The sequence below is a fragment of the Tursiops truncatus genome, chromosome 5 (genome assembly GCF_011762595.2).
Source record: "Tursiops truncatus isolate mTurTru1 chromosome 5, mTurTru1.mat.Y, whole genome shotgun sequence".
Lineage (NCBI taxonomy): Eukaryota > Metazoa > Chordata > Mammalia > Artiodactyla > Delphinidae > Tursiops > Tursiops truncatus.
This window is the reverse complement of record NC_047038.1, coordinates 14,284,686-14,312,587: the sequence shown is the minus strand read 5'-3', so window position 1 is coordinate 14,312,587 and position 27,902 is coordinate 14,284,686. Positions and strand designations below refer to the sequence as shown.

Here is a 27,902-nt window from a genome sequence, read left to right as displayed (position 1 = left end):
TAAAACCGTAAAACTTAGAATATTCAAATACGTAATTTAATGTGACAAATGAAACTAAATTGCAGCTTGAAAGTTTAAATATTTGATGGCTACTGCCCAGGTTCTTTTGAGTTCTTCATGCATATATCTCTCTGGGCCATGGGGTGACTCATCTTCCTCATCTTCACTACTCTTCTCTGTTTGGAACATAATATCCCGTAAGTTAAGCCTTCCTCTAAGAAATCTGCTGTGGTCCCACATGCCCTAGTTTGTTTCCCTTTGGGTATTCCAGTAGAACTCTGTATTTATCATAGGACACTATATATTATAAGCTGCCCATTCACCTTTCAGTCTCTACCATCTACCCATGTAGTTTAAGTTGAATCCCCAGCACCCATCCTTTGAGATCATAAAATAACATTATATCCTTCTCTTACCTGCTACAATAGGAACATTTCCCCATGCATTACTCTTTGAAAACATTTCTATTCATATCATAATATTCATCATACTTTATACATAAAGGTGTATTTAACTTTCCCCTATTGTTGAATATTTAGATTGCTTTCAGCTTATCACTTTTACAAATTTTATAAATTTTATTTATATCCTTTAGACGCGCAGGCCCAGCGGCCATGGCTCACTGGCCCAGCCGCTCCGCGGCACGGGGCACGAACCCGCGTCCCCTGCATCGGCAGGCGGACTCCCAACCACTGCGCCACCAGGGAAGCCCCCACATATCCCTTATTTTCTTAAAAATAGATCTCTAATAGTTGAATTACTGGGTCCTGAGGAGTAAATATAATCTAGTGGTTAATGACTTAAGTTCAGTTCTCTGTTGGCTTTGATGCCCGCTAGCCATGTGACCATTAACAAGATGAATAAACTCTCTAAGTTTCAGTTTCCTTATTTTAGTATAGGGATATTTAGTTTACATATTTATATACATATGAATAGAACAAATAATTAGAACAATGGCTGAATCTCAATAAATGCTAGCTATTATTTTGTACTTACAAAAAATATTTGATGTAGGTATTCGCAAATGACAGGTAAATTTTTATCTGTTTACACTTCCAACTTCAGTGATAACACTTCATCAAATTATAAAATTTTCAGTTAGAAAATGAACACGCAGTAGATTTCACAATATGGGCACCAGTTTGAAGCACCTCTACAACATCTGCTTGGGAGAACAATTAAAATGTTTGCCACTACGAAACAATAAGAAAACCAAAGAAACAATGGCGCGTATTTACATCAACACCTAGAAGGCATTGCTTAAAGGCGTCCATTCCTTGCGCGTATGGAGAAGTAAAGGGTAGCTTTCTTTACCTCAAGGGAAACTCAGGCGGAGCGCCTCTAAGGTTTTGTACAGCTGTTCAGCGTAGAAACAAAGTGCAAACTGCAAGAAAACAAAACAGTGGGCCTCCGCCAGTTTTAATAAGTTACGCTGCTCCAAAGGACTGTTTAGGAGAGCGGAAATGGTTAAGTTTCAGCTTCTTCCATTCCTCCAGGATACCCTCCTGGAAGTTCGAGTTCATTGGCTCCTTCCTTTCAGTCGTCTCGGTTCTCTCAGGGAAGCTTCCTCGTCTCCCTGGCAACCTGAGCTGCCACCAATTGAAGCTGAGGATTGGTGGACACGTGTCCCCTACCCCTTCCCGAGCAGAGGCAACATGGCGGCCCCGGTAAGCAGTAGCTGCGAGATTTGAATTACCCTACTTGTAGCTGCTGCGTCCCTGCTGATGGCGTCTCCGGCGTTGTGCGGTTCACGTCAGAGCCCAGAGGGACTCCCTGGAGACCCTTCCTCACAAGAAGAAGATGAGGATTGTGATCCTGAAGATCCGGTCAGCGACTCGGGTTCATACTCCTCTACAAGTACCGATTATGAGTAAGGTTCTCGAAGAGGGACAATTAAATCCATTCCTTCTGCCTCGAGAGTGTACACGTGGGCTGGGGGGAATTCGAGAGTGTTGGCGTGGTAGAGGCTGAGCGTTTGAGGTTCTATAATAAGTGGGGTTTATTTGCACCACGTTTCAATTGTGTGATAATGTGAGACGAAATGTCTGTGCCATTCTTTGTTACTTTAGGCTTTTGTGATTTTCAGAGGAGGAGGTTCTCTTCTTTGCGGTGGATTCTGTAATATATGAGAGTGTATATCTGTTAGAGTGTTCATAAAATTCTGTTCTGTCGCAGTGTCTTCTTGCTTTGGTGTCATGATCTTTGTGACTTTAACCTCAGTGTTTAGAGTGAAGTGACACCCTCCACGTTTTATGTCAACTATTTAAATTATGTAGATTTTTCTGGTTATAAAAATGAATATATATATAAAAGAAAGAAAATCCACCCTAGCCTCATCATCGAGAACAACCTCTCAGCATTTTGGGGGGTATTTCTGCTGTATTTTCCTATACATTCCCATGGTTTTCTTGTTTTCTATTTTATGTTATAATGTAATTTTAAAATACAGAATATCTAAGTGTTATTTTCTACTTTCTTATCCCTAAAAATAATGAAAAAGTTATTTTTATTCACAGTACCCAATGCTACTTCAGTTTTGAAGGAATTTATCCCTTACTGCTATGGACTAGAAAAGTCAAAGTAATTAGCTGTAGCTTGAAATGACTAGCATTGAAAAGGTTCTGGTGCCAAAACATCAATCAGTGACTGCCATATATAGTCATTTTTAGGATGACATTTTATGTGTATTTAGAAATAACAGTTACGGGTATTTAATGTGTATTTAGGAGTATCAGTTACTTGGCAATTATTTTCACCCATAGGTATGTAAAACATTTTTATCATTATCTTTAAAAGCACAAGGGAGAAAACCATCACTAATGGCTGCTTAATTATATTCTAGAGGCTTAATGAGGACAGATTGTATTCTGGAAGACTTGAACAAATTTAAGGATCAAATACTTTGTACAATCTTCTACTGTGGTCGTTTAAAAAATAATTACAAAATTCATGACTATCAAGCAAGGCTGCTGGAAGGAAGTATGGATTATGTAGAACCTTATTTGGTCTTGCTATGGGAGCCATAGACAATGTGAGATTCAAATTCTTGCTTTCTCTACATCTTAGAATCACACATTTTTAACCCAGAGAGAATCTATAATATTCCCATGGTCACACAGCCAAATGTTGTCAGTGGAGAAATTTAAGAGACCTGATTTCAAATGGGGTGCATTGATTTTGATGAGTGAATAAATGAGCTAGTCCTTTTTTCTAGGAAATAAGCAAGCTGAGAACTCGAGTTAGAAAACTTATTTCAAAGCATTTTGTGATTTGGAATACATGTGTGCATATATATATATATATATATATACACATATATATAATATTTTAGTTTTTAAAAAAATGGGCATTAAACTTTCTATATCAGTCATTCACTGATCACTCCACATATTCCAGTGTCTTTATCATCCTAATAATAAAAGTACAGGAAATCTCGATTGTAAACTGTTTGGCTGGTCTGTATTTCAAGCCCTACCAAGATTCAGATTTTATGCCTGTCGCTTCTTGGTGTTTAGGACATGAGAGTTGATATACACTGACCAGGTAGCCTTCTGTTCTGTTTCTTCCTTATGGTATTTACTTCCCTAAGCTGCAGCGTCACCAATGCAAAAGGTGGGCTTCCCGGCATGGACAGGACACTGGAACATGTGGATCCAAGGTATAGGGAGGCGAACCTAAGCTTTCTCATCAAAGCTAAGAGATATGAATTGCCTATTGTCTTTCATTGCCTACATGGAGGTTATTAAAGAAGTTATGCTACTTATTGATTCACATAAAGTATCCTGAACTTTCAGGGTTCTAGTTAATTTCTGCATATTCTTTCTGGAGATTATCATTGTTTCTTGCATGCTTTGAAACTGAAAACCAGTTTGAGCTGCAAGTGATTGTCAATATAGAATTAATAAGTTTATCATTTTTTAGATAAAATGTCTTTAGGGTAATTCTGGTATAGTACTTTTAATAGGGTTGTTTAAGACTTATAAGAGAACATTTTTAGGTTGGTGCAGTACATCTTAACCTGGCATATTGGCAAGTTCCTGTGGAAGCTTCAGAGGTAATACTGGAGGGTGGGTTGGGTTGAGGAAACTGTTAACTAGTTTCAGTATTAAAAAAAAAAATCATTTATTTACTTATTTGGTTGCACCGGGTCATAGTTGTGGCAGGTGGGCTCCTTAGTTGCGGCTCTCGGGCTCCTTAGTTGCGGTGTGTGGGCTCTTTAGTTGTGGCGTGCAAACTCTTGTTGTGGCATGCATGAGGGATCTAGTTCCTTAACCAGGGATTGAACCTGGGCCCCCTGCATTGGGAGCATGGAGTCTTATCCACAGCACCACTAGGGAAGTCCTGACTAGTTTCAATGTTGAAATAACAGAAATCATACATTTACTTGCAATAATGCCATGCCTTCTTTGCTTTGGTTTACAATTACCCAACTCACTGAAGCCACATTGGTTCATGTTGGCCGAAGTCATCCATTTTATGACTTAAATTTTTGATTTTTCAGAGTGAATTGTTTATTGTTGTGAGTTTTAAAGCCTTGACTGATGGAGAGAAAAAAAGGATACTTTGAAAAGAGAATTTAGCTATAAAATGCTAAGGAGCTTCCACTGACAATAAGAAGAATGACTGGAGGAGAAGGAAAATACGTCCTTTAAGGTTTTTTTTCTGGGTTTTTTTAACAACTTTACTGAAGTATAATTGACATACAATAAACTGTACATATTTGAAGTGTACGGTTAAGCTTTGATAAGTTTTGACATGTATATATCTGTCAAGATAATGAACATATCCATCTCGTCCAAAAGTTTCCCCGTGTGCCTCCCTCATACTACTAATGCCTGCCTCACTGTTTATAACCCCTAATCTGCTTTCTGTAATGACAGCTGAGTTTGTGTTTTCTAGAGTCTTATAAAAATGGAGGTATGTAGTATGGACTCCCTTTTTTGTCTGGCTTCTTTTAATCAGCATAATTATTTTGAGACCATTCATTTTGTTGCCTATATGTTGTTCGTTCCTTTTTATTTCTGAGTAGGATTTATTTCTGAATAGGATTCCATTTATTTCTGAATAGGATTTCCTTTTTATTTCTAAATAGGATTCAGCGTAATTATTTTTTTTTCTTTGTGATTATTCAGCATAATTATTTTGAGACTCATTCATGTTGTTGCCTAGATGTAGTTCTTACCTTTTTATTTCTGAACTGGATTCCATGGATATATCAAAATTTATCTTTTTCTTGGGTTTTAACTTGGGAATGTGCTACTCGAAGAATAAAAATATTTCATTCAAAGTTGTGATGCAATATATTAATATCAATTTAGTATAATATTTTCCTTTTTCTCTCCTGCTCTGAACCTTGACTTTTTCCTTTTAATTTAATTTTTCCTTTATCAAATTATATAGATTAAAAAGTCAAATAGTATGTAACTAGGTTTGTGATGAGACATGGTAATTCTCTGCCAGCATCTCTGTATGCTTCCAGCTCAGCATGTTTGAAGAGAATTCATTGTCTGCCTTGTTTCTCCTCTAGTGTTGCCCATCTCATTTGCTGACCTCACTCTCTTGTTACTCAGGTCCTCAGATCTAGTAAGTCTCCAGTCCTGTTGACTTGCTTTTCTGATATCCACCCCACCACCTCCTCCTGCTTCTCACAGGCACTGCCTTACTTAAAGGGCTTGCGTCTCCCGTACACCAGTTGTCTAACTGGTTTGGGTGCCTCTAATTTCTCCTGTTTTCAGTCTTTCTCCCATACAGCTGCCAGAGTTTGCTTTCTAAAATAATTTTTCTCTTAGAGAACCTACTACAAAAAGATATAATGTGGCAGTTTGGATCAAAAATAGAATTAAACACATGCATGAATATTACCAGTGAAGCTAACTAAAATGAAGTAAATATCCATGTGCTTAACCAGGTCATCCCTGTGATCAGGAGGAGAAGGCCGAGGTTTAAAAACTAACAGTAATACTTCAGGTTTGTTTGCTGATGACTGTGTTATTCAGAGAATTCAACCACTTCAATTACAATGGAATGTCTTTATAATGTAGCCTGAAATAACTGAGACTTTTGAAAATGAGACTAATTCTGTTAGTATTCATACCACATTTGCAGTGTCGGAATAATTTTTTCAACAGATTATTATGAGAGGCATCCTAGTACAGAGTAATAAGTACTAGATTAAGAGTAGGAGTCAGACAACCTGAAAGTGTTAACATTTTCATTTCATCAGGTTTTCTCTGGTCTTGAGGGATTCAGAATTAGGAGAATTCTTGGTTATAATTTACTGTTTTACAAGATGTCTCAAGACTCCTATATACTAAGGGGCAAGTACTTAAAGAGAAAATAAAGGCTGAATATGTAAGCATTTCTACTTCTTTGGAAATGAAGTCTTTGTGTAGATGACCTAGAAAAGACATGCTTTTCTTTAACACGAAAACTATCTTCCTGGTACTGGGAAACTTGATGGGCCTTCATCTATTTTGACTTGTATTTCAAAATTTAAAATATTAGGACAATTGTGTTAGGGCAGTGGAACTGTATGTTACTATATGATACTATAATATCATATAGTATCTGTATAATACTATACAGATACTCTATGTATCTGTATGATACTATAATTATACTATAATGGTGGATGAAACATGTCATTATACATTTGTCCAAACCCATAGATTGTACACCATGAGAGTAAACCATAATGTAAGTTGTGGATTTGAGGTGATTATGTTGTGTCAATGTAGGTTCATCGATTGTAACAAATGTACCACTCTCGTGAGGGATGTTGATAATGGAGGAGGCCATACAAGTGTGGGGCTGGGCTAGAAGCAGCATCATCAGCTCCCACCAGGTTCCCCACCTCCTCAAGCTGCTATAATAGCTAGCATAGATTTTAACCCTTAAAATCATGGTTTCCTTTTAGAAAACAATCAAAAGACTTCGGGGATGAAAATTAGATATTGCTGGTAGACAGAACACAGAAATGAAAACATAGAAAAGCATTAGGCAGACCCGTACTTACTGAACAAGCCCCAGATAGAATCCATAATAATTTGTCGTGGTGTTTTTATTTTGTGTGGTTTGTCTCTATACCTAGGATTGTCTTGCTGTACCTATTAGCATTATATAACTATGTAAGTACATGTGTTGGCCACTTTGGTAAAGCACATTGTGCTTTCCCCACTAAAACGAAAAAAAAAGAAACAAAAAAGTATTGTAACAGGTTTGAAGTAGTAGCAAAAGTCTGTTTTCCCTAAGGAAATGTGCCATGAGGGCTGGCTATTTTGTTAATGTTCTTTCTTGTGGTGGCCAAGGAAATTGTGATACTACTTCATTTGGTGAAAAATGCTAACATTAACGCAACTAAGGACCTGAGAGATTCAATAACTTAGAAGAAGAAAAAAAGATTTAGTATCAACATAGAATTTTGAAACACCTGAGTAATTGAGAAAATTAAAAGCATTATCTGAAGTTCATTTTCTCTAATATACTGTTAGAGCTTATGTAAGTGAACTTGTTTATTTGCAAATTAGCAAGTTTTTCTTTGGTAAGAAGGACTGTGGTCACATTTACCACATTATTTAGGGCCTTGAAACCAATTAAAGTGCCGTCAAACTTTGCAGGCAGACTATAAATATATAGTTATTTCTGTTTAGAGCAAAGTAGAATGAACAAAATAAAAGTCTCATTGAAAGACATTTGCACAATGACAGCTTTGCAGCTTGCACCATAGGCTCTCAGAAAAAAATGAAAGAATATTTATATTAATATTGATTAATGTAACCCATGTATTATAAAAATCTTAATTAAAACTGCTAGATTTAATTCCTTTTTAAAGATAAATATTTTAGACTTCCCTGGTGCTGCAGTGGTTAAGAATCTGCCTGCCAATGCAGGGGACGAGGGTTTGAGCCCTGGTCCGGGAAGATCCCACATGCAGCAGAGCAACTAAGCCTGTGCACCACAACTACTGAGCCCACGTGCCACGACTACTGAAGCTCACGTGCCTAGAGCCCATGCTCCACAACAGGAGAAGCCACCACAAGGAGAGGCCTGCACACTGCAACGAAGAGTAACCCCTGCTCGCCGCAACTAGAGAAAGCCCACGAGAAGCAATGAAGACCCAACGCAGCCAAAAATAAATTAATTAATTAATTAAAAAAAAAACTTTAAAAAATATTTTATTTTGGAATAAATTTAGATTTACAGAAAAGTTGAAAAGATAGTACAGAGAATTCCTGTAAATTCTTCACCCAGTTTTTCTCTGATGTTAACCTTTTACACAAATAGGGTACATTTTTTAAAACTAAGAAATTAACGTTAGTATAGTACTGTTAACTAAACTCTAGACTTTATTCAGATTTCACCATTCCCCTACTTATGAACTTTTTCTGTTCCCGGATCCAATTCAGGGTATCATATGGCATTTAGTCATCACATCTCCTTAAGTCTCCTCTGGTCTGCAGTAGTTTCTCAGTCCTTCCTTGTTTTTCATAACCTTGATCACTTGGTTAAGGTGATGTCTGCCAGGTTTCTTCACTGTGAAGTCGCTGTTTTTCATTTTCCATACTCTGTTCTTTGAAAGCATGTCACTGAGTCCAGTCTACAATAAAGAGGAGGAAAGATTAAGCTCCATCTCCTGGAGTGAAAGTGTCTATATATAATATTAATTTCATTATTAATAAATAGTTACAATGAAAAGTTGGCAGTTTTGTTTTATTGTTGTTTTTAATACACCCCCTCCATTCTAATAGAACTAGTTTGAGAGTACAGTCTTTCCACCTCTGTTAAACTTTCTGATACGTTAATCAGTTATGCTCTTGATGTTTTTCTAAAGAGGAAGTAATCACCTGTAGTAGGAATAAGGAACCTTTTGGGAATCCTGAACTGTGGCCTTAAAGGCAGTATCTAGTTTTGGTTCATATGTTACCAGCACTTAGCCTGGAATCTAGTAGAGATCATTGGAGGCATCTTCATTTATTGCTAGGGGTTGGAAATGTGCAGAAGTACAGGAGCTGTATCTAATAAAGGTGTAAGTTTCTCTCCAGTTCTGACTGTGGTGCAAGAGGATGGGAACTGTCATTTATTTGGCCTTTACCATGCCAGGCACATTATTTTATTTGCTGTTGATAACAGCCCTGTGAGGTAGCTATAATCTGTTTTCTGGAAAAGGAAACCTAAAGCTTAGAAAAGTGAAAATCTCAATAGAACAGTGTTTGAACCAAGGTCTGTGACCTCTCAGGTCATTTTCTTTTTACTATATGTTTTGTCGTCTTTTACAGTTTCCTATGTTCATTTCCTTGTCTTTATTCCTGTCTCTTTTCTCCCTTCTTTTAATTTCTCCCTTTTTAAAAAAATTTCTTCTGCTTAAAGTGAAATATTTTTTAAATATAGAGCTTAAGAAAGTGGATCTCATTCATTGCTGGTGGAAATGTGAATTGGTATAGTCTTAGGGTAAAGACACCTACCTATCTATCTATCTCTCTCTCTATCCCCCTACATAAAAGAATGGTTACTGGGCTTCCCTGGTGGCGCAGTGGTTGAGAGTCCGCCTGCCGATGCAGGGGACACGGGTTCGTGCCCTGGTCCGCGAAGATCCCACATGCCGCGGAGCGGCTAGGCCCGTGAGCCATGGCCACTGAGCCTGCGCGTCTGGAGCCTGTGCTCCACAACGGGAGAGGCCACAGCAGTGAGAGGCCCGCGTACCGCAAAAAAAAAAAAAAAAAAGAATGGTTACTGTATTGTTGTCCATAGGGGCAAAAAAAAGTGAACACAAAGCTTATCATTAGGTGACCAAATGTGCTACATCCCTTAATGTAGCCATTAGAGGTTTTTAAATTGTTTTTTTAGTGATAAATGATAAAGGGGTGTGTGTGTGTATGTATAGATTCCACTCACTTTTTCAAAACAAACAGTAACAAATAACCCTATATATGTTTTATATGATTATAAGAACACAGATTAAAAAATTTTTTTTATTGAAGTATAGTTGATTTACGATGTTTATTTTTGGTATACAGTAAAGTGATTCAGTTATACATATATATCTATATTGTTTTTCATATTCTTTTCCATTATGCTTTATCACAGGATATTGAATATATCAGTAGTTCCCTGTGCTATACAGTAGGACCTTGTTGTTTAGAATACAGATTTTTAACATGTCAGTGAAAGGTAGGAAGGGAGAATGACATGTATGATAATTACGTGCCCATTTATATAAAATGAGCCTGTGCTTATGTGTACATGAAAGTACAGTCACCAACTAGAAATCTGGTCAACACCAGTTCTTTCGTCTCCCTCGTCATCGCATCTAATCAGTCTCAACGTCCTGGTGATTTTCAAGCATTTCTCAAATGTTTTTCCTCCTTTCCATTTCCTCTACAATTGCCTTAGTTATCATCTTTGCTTGGACTATGGAAACAGCCCCCTAAATGGCCTCTTATCTTTTTTTTTTTAATTAATTAATTTATTTATGTTTGGCTGAGTTGGGTCTTCGTTGCTGCATGGGCTTTCTCTAGTTGCGGCCAGCGGGAGCTACTCTTAGTTGTGCACAGGCTTCTCATTGTGGTGGCTTCTCTTGTTGTGAAGCATGGGCTCTAGGCGCGCGGGCTTCAGTAGTTGTGGCCCACGGGCTTAGTTGCTCCACGACATGTGGGACCTTCCCTGACCAGGGCACAAACCCGTGTCCCCGGAATTGGCAGGTGGATTCTCAACCACTGCGCCACCAGGGCAGCCCCTGGCCTCTTATCTTGAATCTTGTCCACCTCAATTCCTTCTTCTACTGTCCTGTCAAAGTAGATCTATTCAGGGATTTCTAACATGTAAACCCCTCTACCTAAAACTCTTCATTGATACTCTCTTACCTACACAACAAAACCCAAACCCTTTGCCAGGGTCCAGAAGGGCTTGCAAAATTACAACTTGCAAAATTAGACTTCTCCTGTCATTCCCCACCTCACCACCTCCACTCTGGCAACCGCAGACTAGCTTTAGTTATCCACATAGGCCATGGGGACTACCCCTCAAGGCCTTTGCTTGTGCTGGTACTTCTGCTTGGGATTCTCTTCTTGTCTTCCCCCTCAGCTCCCCAAGCCCTCCTCCCCAGACACTTGTGGCTTTAAAACTCACCTCTGGGGTCTCCTCTACCAGAAAGTCTCCCTTGACCTCATCCTCAACCCCAGGCTAAGCTGGATGACCTCTCTTTTGCACCTATCATGTGTATTGTCATGAATTCCTTCTCAGTTTATCTTCCCCACTAGACAAGGGAAGGAACTGAGGTTTTCATCTTTGTAATTCCAGTACTGTCCACCATGCCTGGCACTGTTTATTTGTTCTACAACTGAATGCCACGCCCTGTGGCACCTCCACCTGCAGGGATCTTTAAATCATAACCAAAAAGTGGTTTCGCATTCAGATTTTAGAGAATAAGTGACTTCCCTGGTGGTCCAGTGGTTAAGACTCTGCACTTCCACTGCAGGGGGCCCGGGTTTGATCCCTGGTGGGGAGCTAAGATCCTGCGTGCCACACCACATTACCCAAAAAAAAAAAAAGTATAAATTCCAAATTTTAGAGAATTAGGTGAACCATCTTCATGTTTAGCAGAGAGGGAAAAATGTTTCTTTGGCGTCACATATCTCTCATACGAACAACAGACCAGATTAAAAGGGTGAGATTATAAAGCAAGTAAATTTCATTCATTTTTCTAATTAATATATATCTTCATAAGTAATTGTGTTTAATTATGATATTTTCATTGTGCCATTTTATTTTATTTTTTAATAATTAATTTATCTTTTGGCTGCGTCGGGTCTTAGTTGTGACAGGCGGGATTTTTTGTTGCAATGCGCAGGCTCTTCCTTGCACTATGTGGGCTTCTCTCTAGTTGTAGCATGCGGGCTCCAGAGCATGTGGGCTCTGTAGTTGTGGTACACGGTCTCTCTAGTTGTGGCGTGCGGGCTTAGTTGCCCTGTGGCATGTGGGATCTTAGTTCCCTGACCAGGGATCGAACCAGCGTCCCCTGCATTACAAGACGGACTCTTAACCACTGGACCACCAGGGAAGTCCCTGTGCCATTTTAAATTACGGTACATTGTTATCTAAATTTTTTATGGTGGGGACACAGTTATTTTGACTCATCAGAGTAAAACTACAGAGATATTAAATACTGATTTCTGCAGGTACAGACAGATATAGTCAAAACAACTGATAATGGTGAATAATCCACAGTAAGTGGTGCTAAGTGCCTAAAATGATGCCACACACTGGGAACCAGCAAGTGCCAAAGAAATGTTAGTTTTGATATCTGGGGATAGTTATGCCTTTTTTTTTAACCATTCATATATAGTTGAAAAATTCTATGTTAATTACCAACTACAGACCAGCGTAGTGGTTAGTTTCTGATTAATAGAATAGTGCATTTTTTGGATGAATTTTCACAGTATTTAGAAAGACACACTTGACTTTTAAGTTAAAAGAACCAGGATTGCTAATAAACACTGCAGAAAACATGTCTTCTAACTGATTGAATGATTAGAACACAAATTATAACGTGCCAGGATATTACAGCTCATGTTTCTGAAAAGTCTCTCCACGTGTTAGTTCTTCCACTGTAACCAGTTTTGCTTTAAAGAATAGCAGTTTGAAAAGTAAACTGTTCGTAACATTGAACAGGGTAGAGTTTGTGGTTAGGTCTGTTACCCTAAGATGGGTATTTTTGTTTTTTAATGCTCTTTGAATCATTTTAATAATAATAATTTTGTTTTTTTCAATGGCCTATTTCCCAGTTAAAAATCACATGATGAATCATGTCATGTGTGGTTTACTCTTCTTACTACAATTATTCATTAAAAGGAATTTTATGAAATTATAGGCTACAGAAGTGATTATTATTAACTGTGATTACAAACTAGTTGTTTTCAGCAAAGATTTTAGTTCATGGTGGGTGAATGTTCCTTTTTTGAAAACTTATTATATAAACAAAGTCTTTTAATACTGGTAGGCTTTCACTTTTGTTTTAACGTGTCAGCCATGCTGAATAATTTCTTTGCAAATAGGATGTTTTTATGTGCAATTTCTGAATGTCTCACATCTGTGGATATAATTGTATAATCATCTACTAATGTAAATCATTGTCCAGTGAAATTGTCTAAAGTGAACAGTAACCACACAGGGACTGAATTAAATTTAAAAAACAAAATAGAACCTTAGATTCTAGAAGGGGGCCATCTCTTTTTTAATTTGTTTTCTTTTCTATCACTATGCCATTTTGATTCCATCTCCTCCAACCCCAGTTCTTCAAGGCTCTACAAAAACTATTCTACAGGAAATAATGTTGATGCTCACAATAAATTAGAATCAGTGAGGAGACTCTGAAATAATCAAAGAACTTTCACCCTTCCCGTCTCCCCGCACCCCAACCCCTACCCTCACCCGCCTGCCGGAAAGGCATAACTGTTTTTCCCATGTTTGGCTGCAATTTAGATTATCTTTTCTCTTTTTCACAGTGACCTGGAGCCTGAATGGCTGGACAGTGTGCAGAAGAATGGAGAGCTATTTTATTTGGAGTTGAGTGAGGATGAAGAAGAAAGCCTTCTTCCTGAGACACCTACTGTGAACCATGTCAGGTTCAGCGAAAACGAGATTATTATTGAAGAGGATGATTACAAAGAAGGAAAAAAGTATGAACCCAAACTCAGGCGGTTTACCAAGATTTTAAAAAGTAAAAAACTTTTACCCAAGCGCTATAATAAAAAAAATAGCAATGCCAGTGGGCCAGTATCCATTCTAAAGCATCAGTCCAATCAGAAAACAGGAGTTGTTGTCCAACAGCGGTACAAAGATGTGAACGTTTATGTGAACCCCAAAAAGCTAACCGTCACCAAAGCCAAAGAGCAGCTCAAGCTTCTGGAAGTACTGATTGGGATTATCCATCAGACCAAGTGGAGCTGGAGAAGAAGTGGAAAACAGGGCAGTGGAGAGAAGCTTGTGGTCCATGGCCTGCTGCCAGGAGGATCTGCTATGAAGAGTGGTCAGATATTAATTGGTAAGTCCTGCTCGTGAGCATCAGTCCTTGTTTGCAGGGTTAATGGTTGATGCTGCTTTGTGAGGAAAGTGATCAAAACAGAATTATACCCAGTGTCTCAACCAATAAAGGACTGCCTGACGATATTTGGGACAGTAGTGAAATTGGAAGGATTGTGTACTGCAATGCACAGCATTCTTAAGACAAGCACTTTAGTGCCGTGAATACACATGTGTGCCTTGTTAGGCCAGGGAACAGCTTAACTAATTTTCAAGTTTTTATATAATTTTATTTCATCTTGGTTTTCTTTGCTGACAAGAAAAAGAAAAGTTAACTGTACAGTGATAATTTAGGTTTGAATGACCTATATCCAATAACATGATACAAAAATATATAATTTATGAATAAAAATACTTTAAAATTGTATATTTGCACTTAAGTGCCCTGAGTTTTTGGAGTAGTTTTAAACTGTTTCCTATGGCATATGTAACAACATTGGTGTTATACGTAAATTTCCTTTTAAGGGCGCTTGTCATAAAATATCCCACCAATTTTGAGGGGAAAATAAGAAATCCACAAGTTATTCTGAATATATGTTAAGATGAGCATTTTGTGTTGCTGATACATTTTAAGCTGTTGGATATGTTTGAGTTAGTAGCAAAGATAGATTAGTTACCTAGAGATAGATTAGTTACCCAGAGATAGATTCATTACCCAGAGATAGATTCGTTACCCAGAGATAGATTACCCTACCCAGAGATAGACTAGCTACCTAGAGATAGACTAGTTACCCACAGATAGATTAGTTACCCAGAGATAGGTTAGTTACCTAGATATAGACTAGTTACCTAGAGATAGATTATTTACCTAAAGATAGATTAGTTAAAGATGAGTATATGTTGTTAACAAAACTTACAGGTAGTAACAGTTCTCCAAGCTGATGCTCTTAAGTTGACCCAGCCTGAGAGGTTTTGATAAAGGAACTTTTATAGATTCTTTAGAAACATTTCAAAATATTTCTTTAACTCCAAATTTTTTGTTTGTTCATTGATTCATTAGATAATTTTTTGAGCACCTGCTAAATGCCAGGAGCACGAAGATTACTCTAATGATCCAGTTACTCCTCCTAAGGAGCTCATGCTGTAGTGGAGCTCACGTAGTGTCAGAAATAAGCAGACAGTTTCCCACAGTGTGATAAGTGCCACGATAAGGTTTGCAGGGAGGAACCCTGTAGGAAGGGCATCTGTGCAAAGCGTGTATTCCACATGGTTGCAACAAGATCTCCACATTCTCTTCTTACAGCGTGATGTTGATACTCCTCCCATGGAGAGTTGTGGTATGTGTGTGTGTCTCTGTGCCCCACTGCCCTGGCCTTGAATCTGGGTGGGTCTGTGACCACAGCTTAATTGGTACTGTACACACAGACTTAAGGAGTGGGCTTATAAAAGGGGATGCACCTTCTGCCTGTCCCCATTCTGTGAGGAAGGCCAGGCCACTTGAAGAGGCCCTGAGTCGTAGCATTCTGGCTGATAGCCCCAGCTGAGGCCCCAGCCACGCTCAGGAACAGCCATCAGACGTGAGTGAAGAAGCCGTCCGGGTAACCCCTGCCCCAACCATCTGGCTGCAGCTACACAAGGAACCCTGAGTGATAACCTCAGCGGAGCCCCATCAACCCCAGAACCGGGAGAGACAATAAATGGTGGTGGTTGTTTCTTTCTTTTTTTTTTTTTTAATTGAGATATAATTGACATATTACATGACATTAGTTTCAGGCATACAACATAATGATTTTATATTTGTTTATCCTCTGAAATGATCACTACAGTAAGTCTAGTTAACATCCATCTCCACTCATAGTTGCAAAGGATGGTTGTCGTTTGAAGCTACTGAGTTTTTTGGGTGATTGCTTATGCAGTAATAGGTAACTGGAACAGGAGCTAATGCATACTTACATTCTCTCAGGTCTTCACCTTCCTTTTTTGTCAAGTTACAGAATTGGACCAAAATATCTCTAAGGTTTGTTCTGTTAGTTCTGTCAAAGGAGACCAGAATTCCTGCTTATGAAATCCTGCCTGGTTGTTGCCCACCACCATAACTGTATGATCCCACATGCTGGGAAACCTCGGGTGCACATTCTCCTTATACTCACCTGGGGCTTCTGCTTGGAATGCCTATTTGGACCGAGTTATAGACAGATCTCTAAAATTCTTTTTACCCTTTTCTCTTGAAACCTAACAGAGTGGTGGTTATGACCAGTGAGCCTCCTATTCCATATTTCCTTTCCCCTGATACTCCAGTCTGCTGAACCTTCTAGGAATGGCAGTTACCTCTGGCCGTGATCTTTGCACCATCTGTATGGGAGGAAAGAGAATGAACCAGAGAGAGGAAGACTACCAGGGTGGTCCTACTGTTTATCATTAAAGTAATTTAAAGATACACAAGATGCTAGTTGTCTACCTTTTAACAGTGAGTGAGGTAACATGGATGCGTTCACTTTGTGATAATTCATTGTATTGTACTATAATTTATGCACTTTCCTGCATGTGTATTAAATAGCAATAAAAAGTTAGAAAAATGAGGCTCATGAGTTCAATTTTGTAATAGAAAAGATTATGATTTACTAATAAGTAGAAAGGAAATTTGTCAGAATAAAATGATTATTTCATCTTTGATGCATAGCAAAATGGTTGGCTCATAATAAGCCCTCAAAAACATTTACTGAATGAATGAATAAACCATGTAAAAAAAGAATACATGCAGGGAAAACAATTAGAAGTTAATATCAATACAGCAAAATGCTAATAGTGTTGGATTAGGGTGGGGGCAATTATGGATAATTGTTATCTCTACTTTTCTAAGTTTTTAATTTTATGATTATGTTCCATATTTTTTAATTATATAATTTTGGGACTAAAGAATGGATGTTTTTTTTCAGCATTAATTTTTTAAAAATTCTCTGAGCAGTCACAGGTGTTAAGCTTATAAATAATGAATATTATCTTATGCCCCTTAGAGCAGAGATATAAATCGCTGTTAGGAAAGAGACTTCGTCCTTGAATACTTCATCGAGCAGATGCTCTTGTTTATCAAGATCAGAAGTCCTATTCCAAGTTGGGTATGTGTTCATACCCATTTGCAAGAATGGATGATTTTAATGTCATGGTGGGTTTGCTAATCGCACAAGGTGCTTCTGTGGTGGTAATTTCTCACTTGCTTCTTTCATAGCGACATTTCACACTGCAGTCACCCCACAGGCAGGAAGATCATGAACGCTTTGTCCTGGTCAATGCAGTTTGCTCGGGGTGACTTCCCCTGTTGTCTGGCTGGAGGGTGACCCACTGTTGACTTAAGTCCCTTGACCAGCACAGTGAGACGGGTGACTCTTCTTTCCTTTTATGACAGCAGAACTCTGTTCTATTCTCATTCTTCTTTGCTGGATTCTTGGGGGTCTTGCTACCTTTTTTGGTGCCATTTTTGCTGTTCCTGCTGCCAAGGGCTTGCATGTTTATTTTTTATATTTCTATTTTTGCATTTCTGTTAAAGTTTGACAGTTGATAGCTCCTGGACTACCTGTAGCCAGCCTCTGACTCAGTCCAGAACAAATAGAAGTTCCCCTTTTATCTACATCCTAGAAACTGCATATCATCTCAGTGATTTATTTTTGTCTTCAAGATTACCCTTTTTTTGGTCATTTTAAACTAGATGTTTTTTTGAGGATTGGGAAGGATAGGGTTAGAGAAATTACACATTGATATTCTTTTTTAAAATTAATTAATTATTTATTTTGGCTGCGCTGGGTCTTAGTTGCGGCATGCGGGATCTAGTTGCGGCATGCAGGATCTTTGTTGCGCCATGCGAACTCTTAGTTGCAGCATGCATGTGACATCTAGTTCCCCAACCAGGGATCGATTTCAGACCCCCTCCTGCATTGGGAGCATGGAGTTGTACCCACTGGACCACCAGGGAAGTCCCCACATTAATATTCTAGACACACATACCCCTGGAAACTTTTTCTGATGAAGAATAAACAAAGTTTTTATTTCAAGCTCTTTTTGTGTCAACTTCTAATGTTCTCACCTGTGATCACTAAAGAGATTTGTATAATACTTGTGCTAAGTTTCTCTTTTAAATTTTTAAAAATTTTGGAAGTATTTTTGGATTTACTTTAAAAAAATCATTTTAATTGAGGTATGACCCATAATATGCGCAAATCTTAAATGTATACTCAGTAAATTTTGACATATGTTTGTCCCTGTGTAACTACCACCCAGGTCAAGATATAGAATGTTTTTGGTACCCAGAAGGCTCCATGGTACATCCTCCTAGTCAGTACCCCCTCCCAAAGGTAATCTTTTAAAAGTCAGAACTTTTCTATCAACAGAGTTGATTTTGCCTCTTCTTGAACTTCATGTATATGAAAGTATATGGTGTGTATTCTCTTGTTTATCCATGTTCTCACTACGTAGTATTCCATTGTATGAATACATACTATTTATTTTTACATTCCACTGTTGATGGACATTTTGGTTATTTCCAATTAAAATATCTGAAGTGCTCTTTTGAAAAGACAGATTTGGTTTTTATGAACACATAACGTATGGTTTTATTCGCTAATGTTTTGCAGACTATTACTTGGTATACATTTTTATTTTGTCCTCTAATAGGTGTAACATTTTGATATTCTTAATGAAAATAACTCTACTTGTTTGTCTCTCCTCTCGCACGTCATTTTTTCCCCATACTTCTCCCCATGGTACTTGAACCACTAGTAAAGGAAAGACACTGAAGCAGTGTGTTCACTGGAAAGACAGAATTTTAGAGTTTTTAGGCCTTTGTTGAGAGCGTCTGGTTGTTACTTCCCCCTACGAATGAGCACCAAAGGAATCGCATGACTTACCGGAGAGCAGACAGCCAGTCAGTGATACAGCTGAGACCCATGGGTTGTGAATTCCATTCACAGAGCTCACTTGAATGGGTGAGCCAGGTTGCTCACTTGAATGGGTGGGGAAAGTGCCAAAAGATTTCTCTTTGAAACAAAAATGAAAAGAAATGATTTAATCCTTTCAAAATGTAATTGGGAAATAAGTGTTAAACTACCACAATGTACTGTTTAACCCAGTTAATTCATTCTGAGACATTTGTCCTAAAGAAGTAATCTAAAACACATCTGCAAACCGCAGCCAGCAGATCAAATCAGGCCCACCCCCCATTTTTGTACAGTCAGCAAACCAAGAATGGTTTTAACCTTTTTCAATGGTTTTTAAAAAAAAATCAAAAGAGTGATATTTTATGACATATGAAAATTATATGAAATTCAGATATCAGTGTTCATAAGTAAAATGTTATCGGAACATAGCCACATTCGTTTATTGCTGCTTTGAAGCTACAATATCAGAGTTGAGGAGTTGCGACAAAGGCCATATGGCCTGCAGAGCCTAAAATATTTACTGATCTGACCCTTTACAGAAAAAGTTTGCTGACCCTAGATGTAAAAACAGGAAAAGCTATGTGCACGAAAACATTTATTTGAGCATTCTTTAATAATAATAAAAAGCATGAAAATGTCAAACCAAGGGTTTGATTATTTAAATTATAATTTAATAAATTTGTATGTTATTTGACTATTAAAATTGTAATTCTAAAAACTGTATACCAGCATAAAAGTTCTTATTACTTGAGAAGTTTAAAAGGAAAAAAATCCTTGATGCCTCATTTGTGTGAACAAATGTAAAGACTAAAAATAATTTGCAGAAACAATCATGGCTATAATGCCATCAATAATTTATAGCTATCAATAATTTTTACAACATTTCTGCAATATTATTTTCTATTTTAATGAGAAATAAAAACCTGGCACTAGTTTCTTATCCATCATCTTCAGAGAATGTGATGTTTTACTTAATATTCTGAATGGTAGTTACAGTAGATGAGCTATCCTTATTCAAGGAATTCTAAAATGGTAGGTTGGGAGGGACCTTAATTTTCTCTGGTTTAGTGCTTACATGTTATAGTTGAGGGATTGATATTGAAGTTAAAAAAATACAATAATTTTTATTTTCTCAAAACTTAAGAATTTGTCAGTAAATGCATTAACTTGAATTTATAAAATGGCAGTATGTAACTATGTTTCAAAAACCATATGCTTTCCCCTCTGAAGTCAAATTCAGCTTAATTTAAATGATCTATTTATTTATTTATGTAAATTTATTTTTTTTTTTTTGGCTGTGTTCTTCGTTGCTGTGCGCGGGCTTTCTCTAGTTGCTGTGCGCAGACTTTCTCTAGTTGCCGCGAGCGGGGCCTACTCTTCGTTGCGGCGCGCGGGCTTCTCATTGCAGTGGCTTCTCTTGTTGCGGAGCACAGGCTCTAGGCGCACGGGCTTCAGTAGTTGTGGCATGCAGGCTTCAGTAGTTGTGCCTCGTGGGCTCTAGAGCGCAGGCTCAGTAGTTGTGGCACACGGACTTAGTTGCTCCGTGGCATGTGGGATCTTCCCAGACCAGAGCTCAAACCTGTGTCCACTGCATTGGCAGGCGGATTCTTAACCACTGCGCCACCAGGGAAGTCCCTAAATGATCAATTTAAATGCACAATCTGATCCCACCCCACTGTCTCATACCTATTTCCCAGTCCTCTTGTATGTAAATACCAGATTCTAACAAGACTGATTTATTCTTTTTCCAATGACTGCCAAGTGTACCTTGTATATCCTTCTATTCTTTAGCATTCATGGTCCCTGACTCTCACTTGGTGCTTAGCCAAAGTTGCTTTGTTCTGTTAAGCGGGTATATTAATTTTCTATTGCTGCTGTGACAAAGTACCACAGACTTAGTGATTTAAAGCAGCACAAATTTATCATCTTGCAGTTCTGGAGGTCAGAAGTCTAAAATGCGTCTTCCTGCACTAAAATCAATGTATCCACAAGGCTGCATTCCTTCTGGAGGCTGCAGGGGAGAACCCCTTTCCTTGGCCAGCTGCTGGAGGCCACCTGCATTCCTTGCCTTGTGGTCCCTTCATCTTCAAAGCCAACAGCGTGGTATCTCCATGTCTCTCTTTCTCTGACTCTGTGGTTTTCCTGCCTCCTTCCTATAAAGGCCCTGTCATTACAGTGGGCTCTTTTGGATAATCTCCCAATCTCAAGATCCTTAACTTAATTACATCTGAAAAGTCTCTTTAGCTATGTAAAGTAACATATTCACAGATTTCAGAGATTAGGGTGTGGACATTTTTGGAGGACAGTTATTCTGCCTACCACGGTGTGTGTGAGTTTTAATTTTTTTCTCTTTGCAGTAGTAATAATATATGCTTATGGTAGACCATTTAGAAAATGTAATTAAACAAAACAAAGAAAAAGCCCAATCACCCAAAGGGATTTACTTAAGCATTTTGATAAACTGATCTCCCCCTTTATGTTTTATTTGATTCTTGAATGAAATCTCTTGATAAACTTGATAAATTTTCCCTCTTACTTCTACCCATCAATAATTCTCAGACTATTTCTTATTTAACAATTCAAATCAATTCATGCAGTTCATTTCCTTTCAGCCTTTGAAATGGGACCCTGCATACTAATGACTCCCATGCACTTGTTGAGAAAGAACTTTCCTGGAGTGCAGGCTGCCCACTGCAGTGATGTGATGTCCAGGAAGCCTGCCATCTCTGAGTCACCTCACAGAGGGGCTCAGAAAAATGTGAGGAAAGCAAGTATCTGGAAAATGAGAAGTGGATGTACCATTTCTTTTATAGAAAGAGACAATTTTCTACTAAACATTTTGAAAAATTGTGTATATACTACACTTGTTCTAAAATTTATTTTCTTATCTTTTGTGATGATACATGTCTCCTATTTTTAGAGGTTTGTTGGACATGATGCTTTTAGATGATACTTCCTACAACACTCAACTACAGAACTGTATTCATTAGGGTTTGGAGGGGAAAAAAAACAAAGAGTCATTTGGGACATTATCCAATGGAGTTTTAGTTTAAAGGAGCAAGGTTTAAATCTTTTCACCATTTAGGTGTCCTGAGGATAGAATAATCTATAGACAGTAGAACTCATGGTTGGTACGGTCCAGAAGGGATTTTGTTTTATCAATACATCAGTACTTCTATATTGTGTTCACCTCCCTCCCTCCCAATCTCTCTCTCTCTCTTTCCCTCCCTCCCTTTTTTAAAAAAATGTTTATTTATTTATTTATCTATTTATTTGGTTGCACCAGGTCTTAGTTGCAGCAGGTGGGCTCCTTAGTTGTAGCATATGAGCTCTTAGTTGCAGCATGCATGTGGGATCTAGTTTCCTGACCAGGGATTGAACCCCGGCCCCCTGCATTGGGAGCGCGGAGTCTTAACCACTGTGCCACCAGGGAAGTCCCCTTCCTTCCTTTTTAAACTCACAATAGCTATAAATAATTTGATATAGTACACTTGTTTAATATCTTATTTAAAAATAATTAGGGGAGTATGTTGCTTTTTCATTTTTCCAAGTTGAATTGAAGTTGGAAGCTTATTTTAGTTCGCAAGTTCTTACTCTTTTCTTCCAGTTTGATTGAGATATAATTGACATACAGCACTAAATTTAAGGCATACAGCGTAATGATTTGACTTACATACATCATGAAATGGTGACCACAGTAAGTTTAGTGAACCTCCATCATCTCATATAGATACAAAATTAGAGAAATAGAAAAAAACTTTTTTTCCTTGTGATGAGAACTCAAGATTTACTCTCTTAACACCTTTGTTATATAACAGACAACAGTGTTAATTATATTGATCATGTTGTACATTACATTCCTAGTACTTACTTATCTTATAACTGGAAGTTTGTACCTTTTGACCACCTTCATCCAATTCCCCTCTTCTCTCCTCCCCCGCCTCTGGTAACCACAAATCCAATTTCTTTTCTGTGAGTTTGTTTGTTCATTTTGGAAGTATAATTGACCTACCACCCTATGTTAGTTCCTGTTACACAACATAGTGATTCGATATTTCTATACATTTCAAAATTCTTTTAAGAAAAGTTACCACATTGCTCAAAGTGCTGCAACAGCGGACCATCATATAAGGCTTGGTGCCCAAACCTGAGGAACTCTCAACTGAATAGCATCTCTTGAGCATTTGAACCTAGTGTAGGTCATTGCAAGCTTTCAGAGGGCTGGCCTAAGATACTCATGCTCACTCTGCACTTAGCCCCTTTCCCATATGATACACATCAGGGAGAGCAAGGAATGAAGGGACGGGGGGTGGTGAGGAATAGCAGTAGCTAAAGTAATGGCAGTTTCACCTGTTCCCCAACCCTCATTCCCACAGGGCATCATGAAAAGGGCCAGGTGACCCGTACACACATAGTGGGTTGCATTAAAGGACAGGAACTTGGAGCTTAGGGAACATAAATCTTTTATAAAGAACAATTATTAACAATAAGATATTGTTAATATATCTTATACAGTACTTTTTTTTTTTTTTTTTGCTGTTATTATACTGTACGTTTGCTCTGGAGGGAGACACTGTCTCATCCAAAGCTGTTCGCTATACAGACAATCTTGAAAAGATAATCCAGAACACAGACTTTCAGTGTCTTGGCTTTTAAGATATACGAAAATATGAGAGACCAATGGAGAATTGTCTACCAACACTATTTTGTCTATATATATCAATATATATTTATTATCTGTCTTCCCCAAAGAGTATTAAGCTCCATGTGAGTAGAGTTTTTTGTCTGTTTTGTTCAATTCTCTATCTGCAGTGCCTAGAACAGTGCCTGGCATACAGCAGATGTTCAATAAGTATTTGTTGGATAAACTAATGAATGGATGAGTATGAATTATTTAATCAATTTCCTAATGATGGGAATGAGGAGAAAAAAATAACCTTGGTATGTGTATTTCTATTAATATACTGACTGGTGTTTAGATATTACCTTTATGTTGTGAAAGTAAATTTCCATTTTAACACTGATCTTTATTAAAGCCACCTGATTTGATAATATACCCATTTAAAGAAAAGCCATGGAAAAGGAGATTTTTTACCAAAACATGCTATAGGTTTTATTGCGGTTGGGGGCTTTTGAAACAAAGACGTGTGTAGGCACATATCAGTAATAACAGTGAATGCACAGCATATTGAGTTATGATATACCACATGGATTTAATTAAAATGTCAGCTGCATTTTTTTTACTGTGAGTCTAAGTGGTTAAATTCAATTTTGTTAATTGCAATATTTGGCTACAAATTTTCCATTTGTCCCTTGGGTTTATGTAATTCTCCCAATTGTATCAAAAATGAGAATATTCATCTCTTTGAATATTCATAGGTTGTATTAAGTTATGGTGCAATGTTGGGCTGTGTTATAGTTTAAGAAAGAGTGGGGTGGGAGATTAGTTCTGCCACTAATGAGCTTTATAACCTTGAACAAGTCCCTGAATGTCTGTACCACATTTTCCATTGTACTTTGAAGATCAGAATAGATGCTTTATAATGTTCCAATTCTAGATCTTTTTCCATTTTGGATACTCACACAACTGTCTTTTATTGTGATTCTGTTTTTAGGTGATGTCCTTGTTGCCGTGAATGATGTAGATGTGACCTCTGAGAACATAGAGAGAGTTCTATCTTGCATTCCTGGACCTATGCAGGTGTGGACATTCTTTTTCTGTGTTTTATGATGAATTACATGAAATAAGTGTTTGTGCTATCTTTTTATGAAATTCTGAAAATAGTCATGTATAATGGGCGAGTTATACTTAACATGCTAGGATATTTCTAAACTTTTAGCTCTTAGAGATTGTTCCAAAAAGAGAGAAATATCTACAAGAACAATAATAACATACATAATGACCAACTTGCCATTATAAGTACCATACCTGCTGATGAAAATCCAATTCCTAGAAAAGCCATTTAAAATAGTCATGGAATTTTCTATGTTCTGACTTAGTAAAATCATAATTGCTATAAAGTTTTTTATTGTGGTTTTGTTTATTTTAAAAGCTATACTATTTTCTTGATTTTTTTTCTTTTTTGTTACCTAGTTTAGCCTTACTCCTGAGCTTTTAGCTTAATGAATTATTTTTCATTCCTTGTAGGTAAAAACAAATCTCTTTCATAATAAGTTATTTTGATTCTCTAAGCATTGACATTTTGTATTACAGATGACATTTTTATGTCATTAGATGTATTTTTTCTTTTTTAGTTTTGTTTTTTAAATTTAATTTTATTTTATTTTTTACACAGCAGGTTCTTATTAGTCATCAGTTTTATACACATCAGTGTATACATGTCAATCCCAATCTCCCAATTCATCACCCCACCCCCACCACCCCCTGCCGCTTTCCCCCCTCAGTTTCCATACGTTTGTTCTCTACATCTGTGTCTCAACTTCTGCCCTGCAAACCGGTTCATCTGTACCATTTTTCTAGGTTTCACGTACATGCGTTAGTATACGATATTTGTTTTTCTCTTTCTGACTTACTTCACTCTGTATGACAGTCTCTAGATCCATCCTCGATTAGATGTATTTTTAAAATGCTATACCTCCTGTTTAAGAATGTTCTGCTCTTGTTATCATCAGGAATTGGCTTTCTCTCTTTCGAGGGATAGGGACGGTGATATGTTTTAGACAGGTTAGAGACTCCATCAGGCAGTGAGAGGATGAAGCAAGTTTCAGATTGATCAGGATGAAGAACAGAATGCCTGATAAATCAGAATCATATCTGCATCTGATTTGAGATTCTGAAATAATACGACCCATTATGAAATTTCTTGTTTTCTAAGAAAAAAGACTCCTGTTATGTTTACTTCCTTCTCTTAACACACACACACACACACACACAGATGCTCTGTAAATTTAGCTATCTTCAGAAATGCAAAATGAAAGTGCTAGAATAACTATGGTAGCCAGTGACTAGCAATGTCTAGGAGTGGATAGAGAGATGGGGATAGAGGTGGGGTGCTGTGTGAAATAATAGCAATCAGGCGGACATAGTGCTTCAGTAGGGTGTGCTGGTATCCCCTTTAGTTGCTAGATGAGGGGAGGAACAGGGGTGGGCCAAGGTACTAGGGCACCTTAAGGGGTCCAGACAGCAGCTGCTTGCCAGTCAGTAATGAAGAATCACAGTATTTTAATGACTGAAACAGTGTCACCCAAGTAAACTGGCTGCGTATCAGCCCCAAGTGAGGGCTCCTCCTTTCTTGCCTATGTCAGTGGCAGGTGTCCTGTCAGTACTACCAAAGTTCAACCACATCTGTTCTGTCTTCAAAAAAAGAATTATGTTTCCAGTGGAGTCACATTATACTTATATTTAATTAACATTTTTAAATTCAGCTATGCACCCTTGGCAGAAAAAGAAGAAAAAGAAATAATGATTTAAATATTTTTGGACCAATTTCATCCACCACTTCCATGTCCTCATTAAGCGTGAAATAGCAGTGTATCTGCTGTCTGCCTGGTTTGCCTTACAACTGCATTAAATGTGGTTCTGTGCTTAAACATATACACACACACACACACACACACACACAAATATATGTATTTGTATATATATTTATGTTTATTTTATATATTTTTTAACAACATGGCTCTTAAGTGCCAATTCTTACATCTTGTGCAGAAATGAGGAAACAGCAATTTGTTTTAAAGACAGAAGAAAAACTGTTGTGAGTTGGAATTAGCCTATTGAGAGAGTATGTTGTACTCCAGCACGGCCTTGCCTTCCTACTGCAATTTCAAGGGGATTTTGACTATATACAACCTGAGAATTGGGAAGGGAACTAGTGTTTGTATGTGCCATCAAGTGTGTCAGTGCTTTGCTAATAGCATTCCCTTTGATAATTTCATTTGTTCCCCATAACAGTCTGTAAGAATCTGATCATTTGTATTCCTGTTTTATACATGAGAAAAAAAAATCTGAGAGAGAGTTAATGATTTGTCCAAGAGTGCAGAATTAATAACTCAGAGCTAGAACTGAAACTGACTCCAGAGCGTGATACTCCCATTTCACACACAACCTGGGTGGATCTTTGTGTCTGCATCCCCTTGTTCTTGTTGGGCCAGAACTAACTGCAGTGGACTTGTCTCAGAAAAAGCTGTTCTACCTGGTTTGTGTCTATGGCATTTGAAACCCTTATGCAAGCAATAAGGGGAGAGGAATGCTGGTTTATAAAGAATACCTTAGCAGACTTAACATTTAAATTTGGAAATAGCCAACAGTAACATTTTAAACTTAGAGTATAAAAATAGCCTGAAAGCCTTCTTGTCATCCAACAGAAGATGCCCTGGAGGAGAGTATAATGTGGTAGAAAGGTCACTGAGGAGAAGGAGGGCAGATCTCTATTTTAAACCTCGCTCTGAGCAAGTTTCCAAACTCTTCTGGGTTTCAGTTTCCTCATTTATAATCAGAGGGATTTGAGAGAATAAATCTCTGAGCCCCATTCCAACTCTACAGTTCTGTGTTTGAATTTTAAATAAGTTCTGTTATAAATAGTTTCAGAACACCAGGATGAAATCCAGAGGCAAAGCCTATATACTACATGAGGCACAAAGAGCCCAAATCATTTCTTTTGAAGCCAGGTTTTAAGATTCTGCAAAACAATTATCTTAGATTCTTCAAAAATGTTAATGTCATGAAAGAAAAAAAGGCTGGACAACTGTTTTAGACTAAGACAGACTGAACTAACATACAACCAAATGCAGTGACTAATCCTTTATTGATCCTGTAGTGCAGTTAGGAACAGCTGTATTGGGATATTTGGGGAAATTTGAATACAGCCTTTACTAGAGAATAGTATTGTGTTTAATATTAAAATTCTTAAGTATCATAATTGTATTTGGTTTTGTATCCTTAGGAGACATGGACTAAAGTACTTAGCAATGAAGCATTAAAATAGCTGCAAATAA

The 27,902-nt window shown here is 37.7% G+C and overlaps 1 protein-coding gene across 3 annotated transcripts in view; it reads left to right on the top strand.

Annotated features, from left to right (window-relative positions):
* The first annotated feature begins 1,632 nt into the window (after positions 1 to 1,632).
* INTU (inturned planar cell polarity protein) overlaps positions 1,633 to 27,902 on the top strand; it is a 70,506-nt gene continuing 44,236 nt past the window's right edge. Inside the window, exons 1-3 of one of the 3 annotated variants that reach the window (XM_033856700.2) lie at positions 1,633 to 1,870; positions 13,500 to 14,038; positions 24,560 to 24,645. In XM_033856700.2, the coding sequence (XP_033712591.1) occupies positions 1,725 to 1,870; positions 13,500 to 14,038; positions 24,560 to 24,645 (771 nt within the window). In that variant the 5' untranslated portion in view covers positions 1,633 to 1,724. The remainder of the gene's footprint in view (positions 1,871 to 13,499; positions 14,039 to 24,559; positions 24,646 to 27,902) is intronic. The other 2 variants (XM_004319868.4, XM_033856699.2) reach the window with 2 other exon arrangements.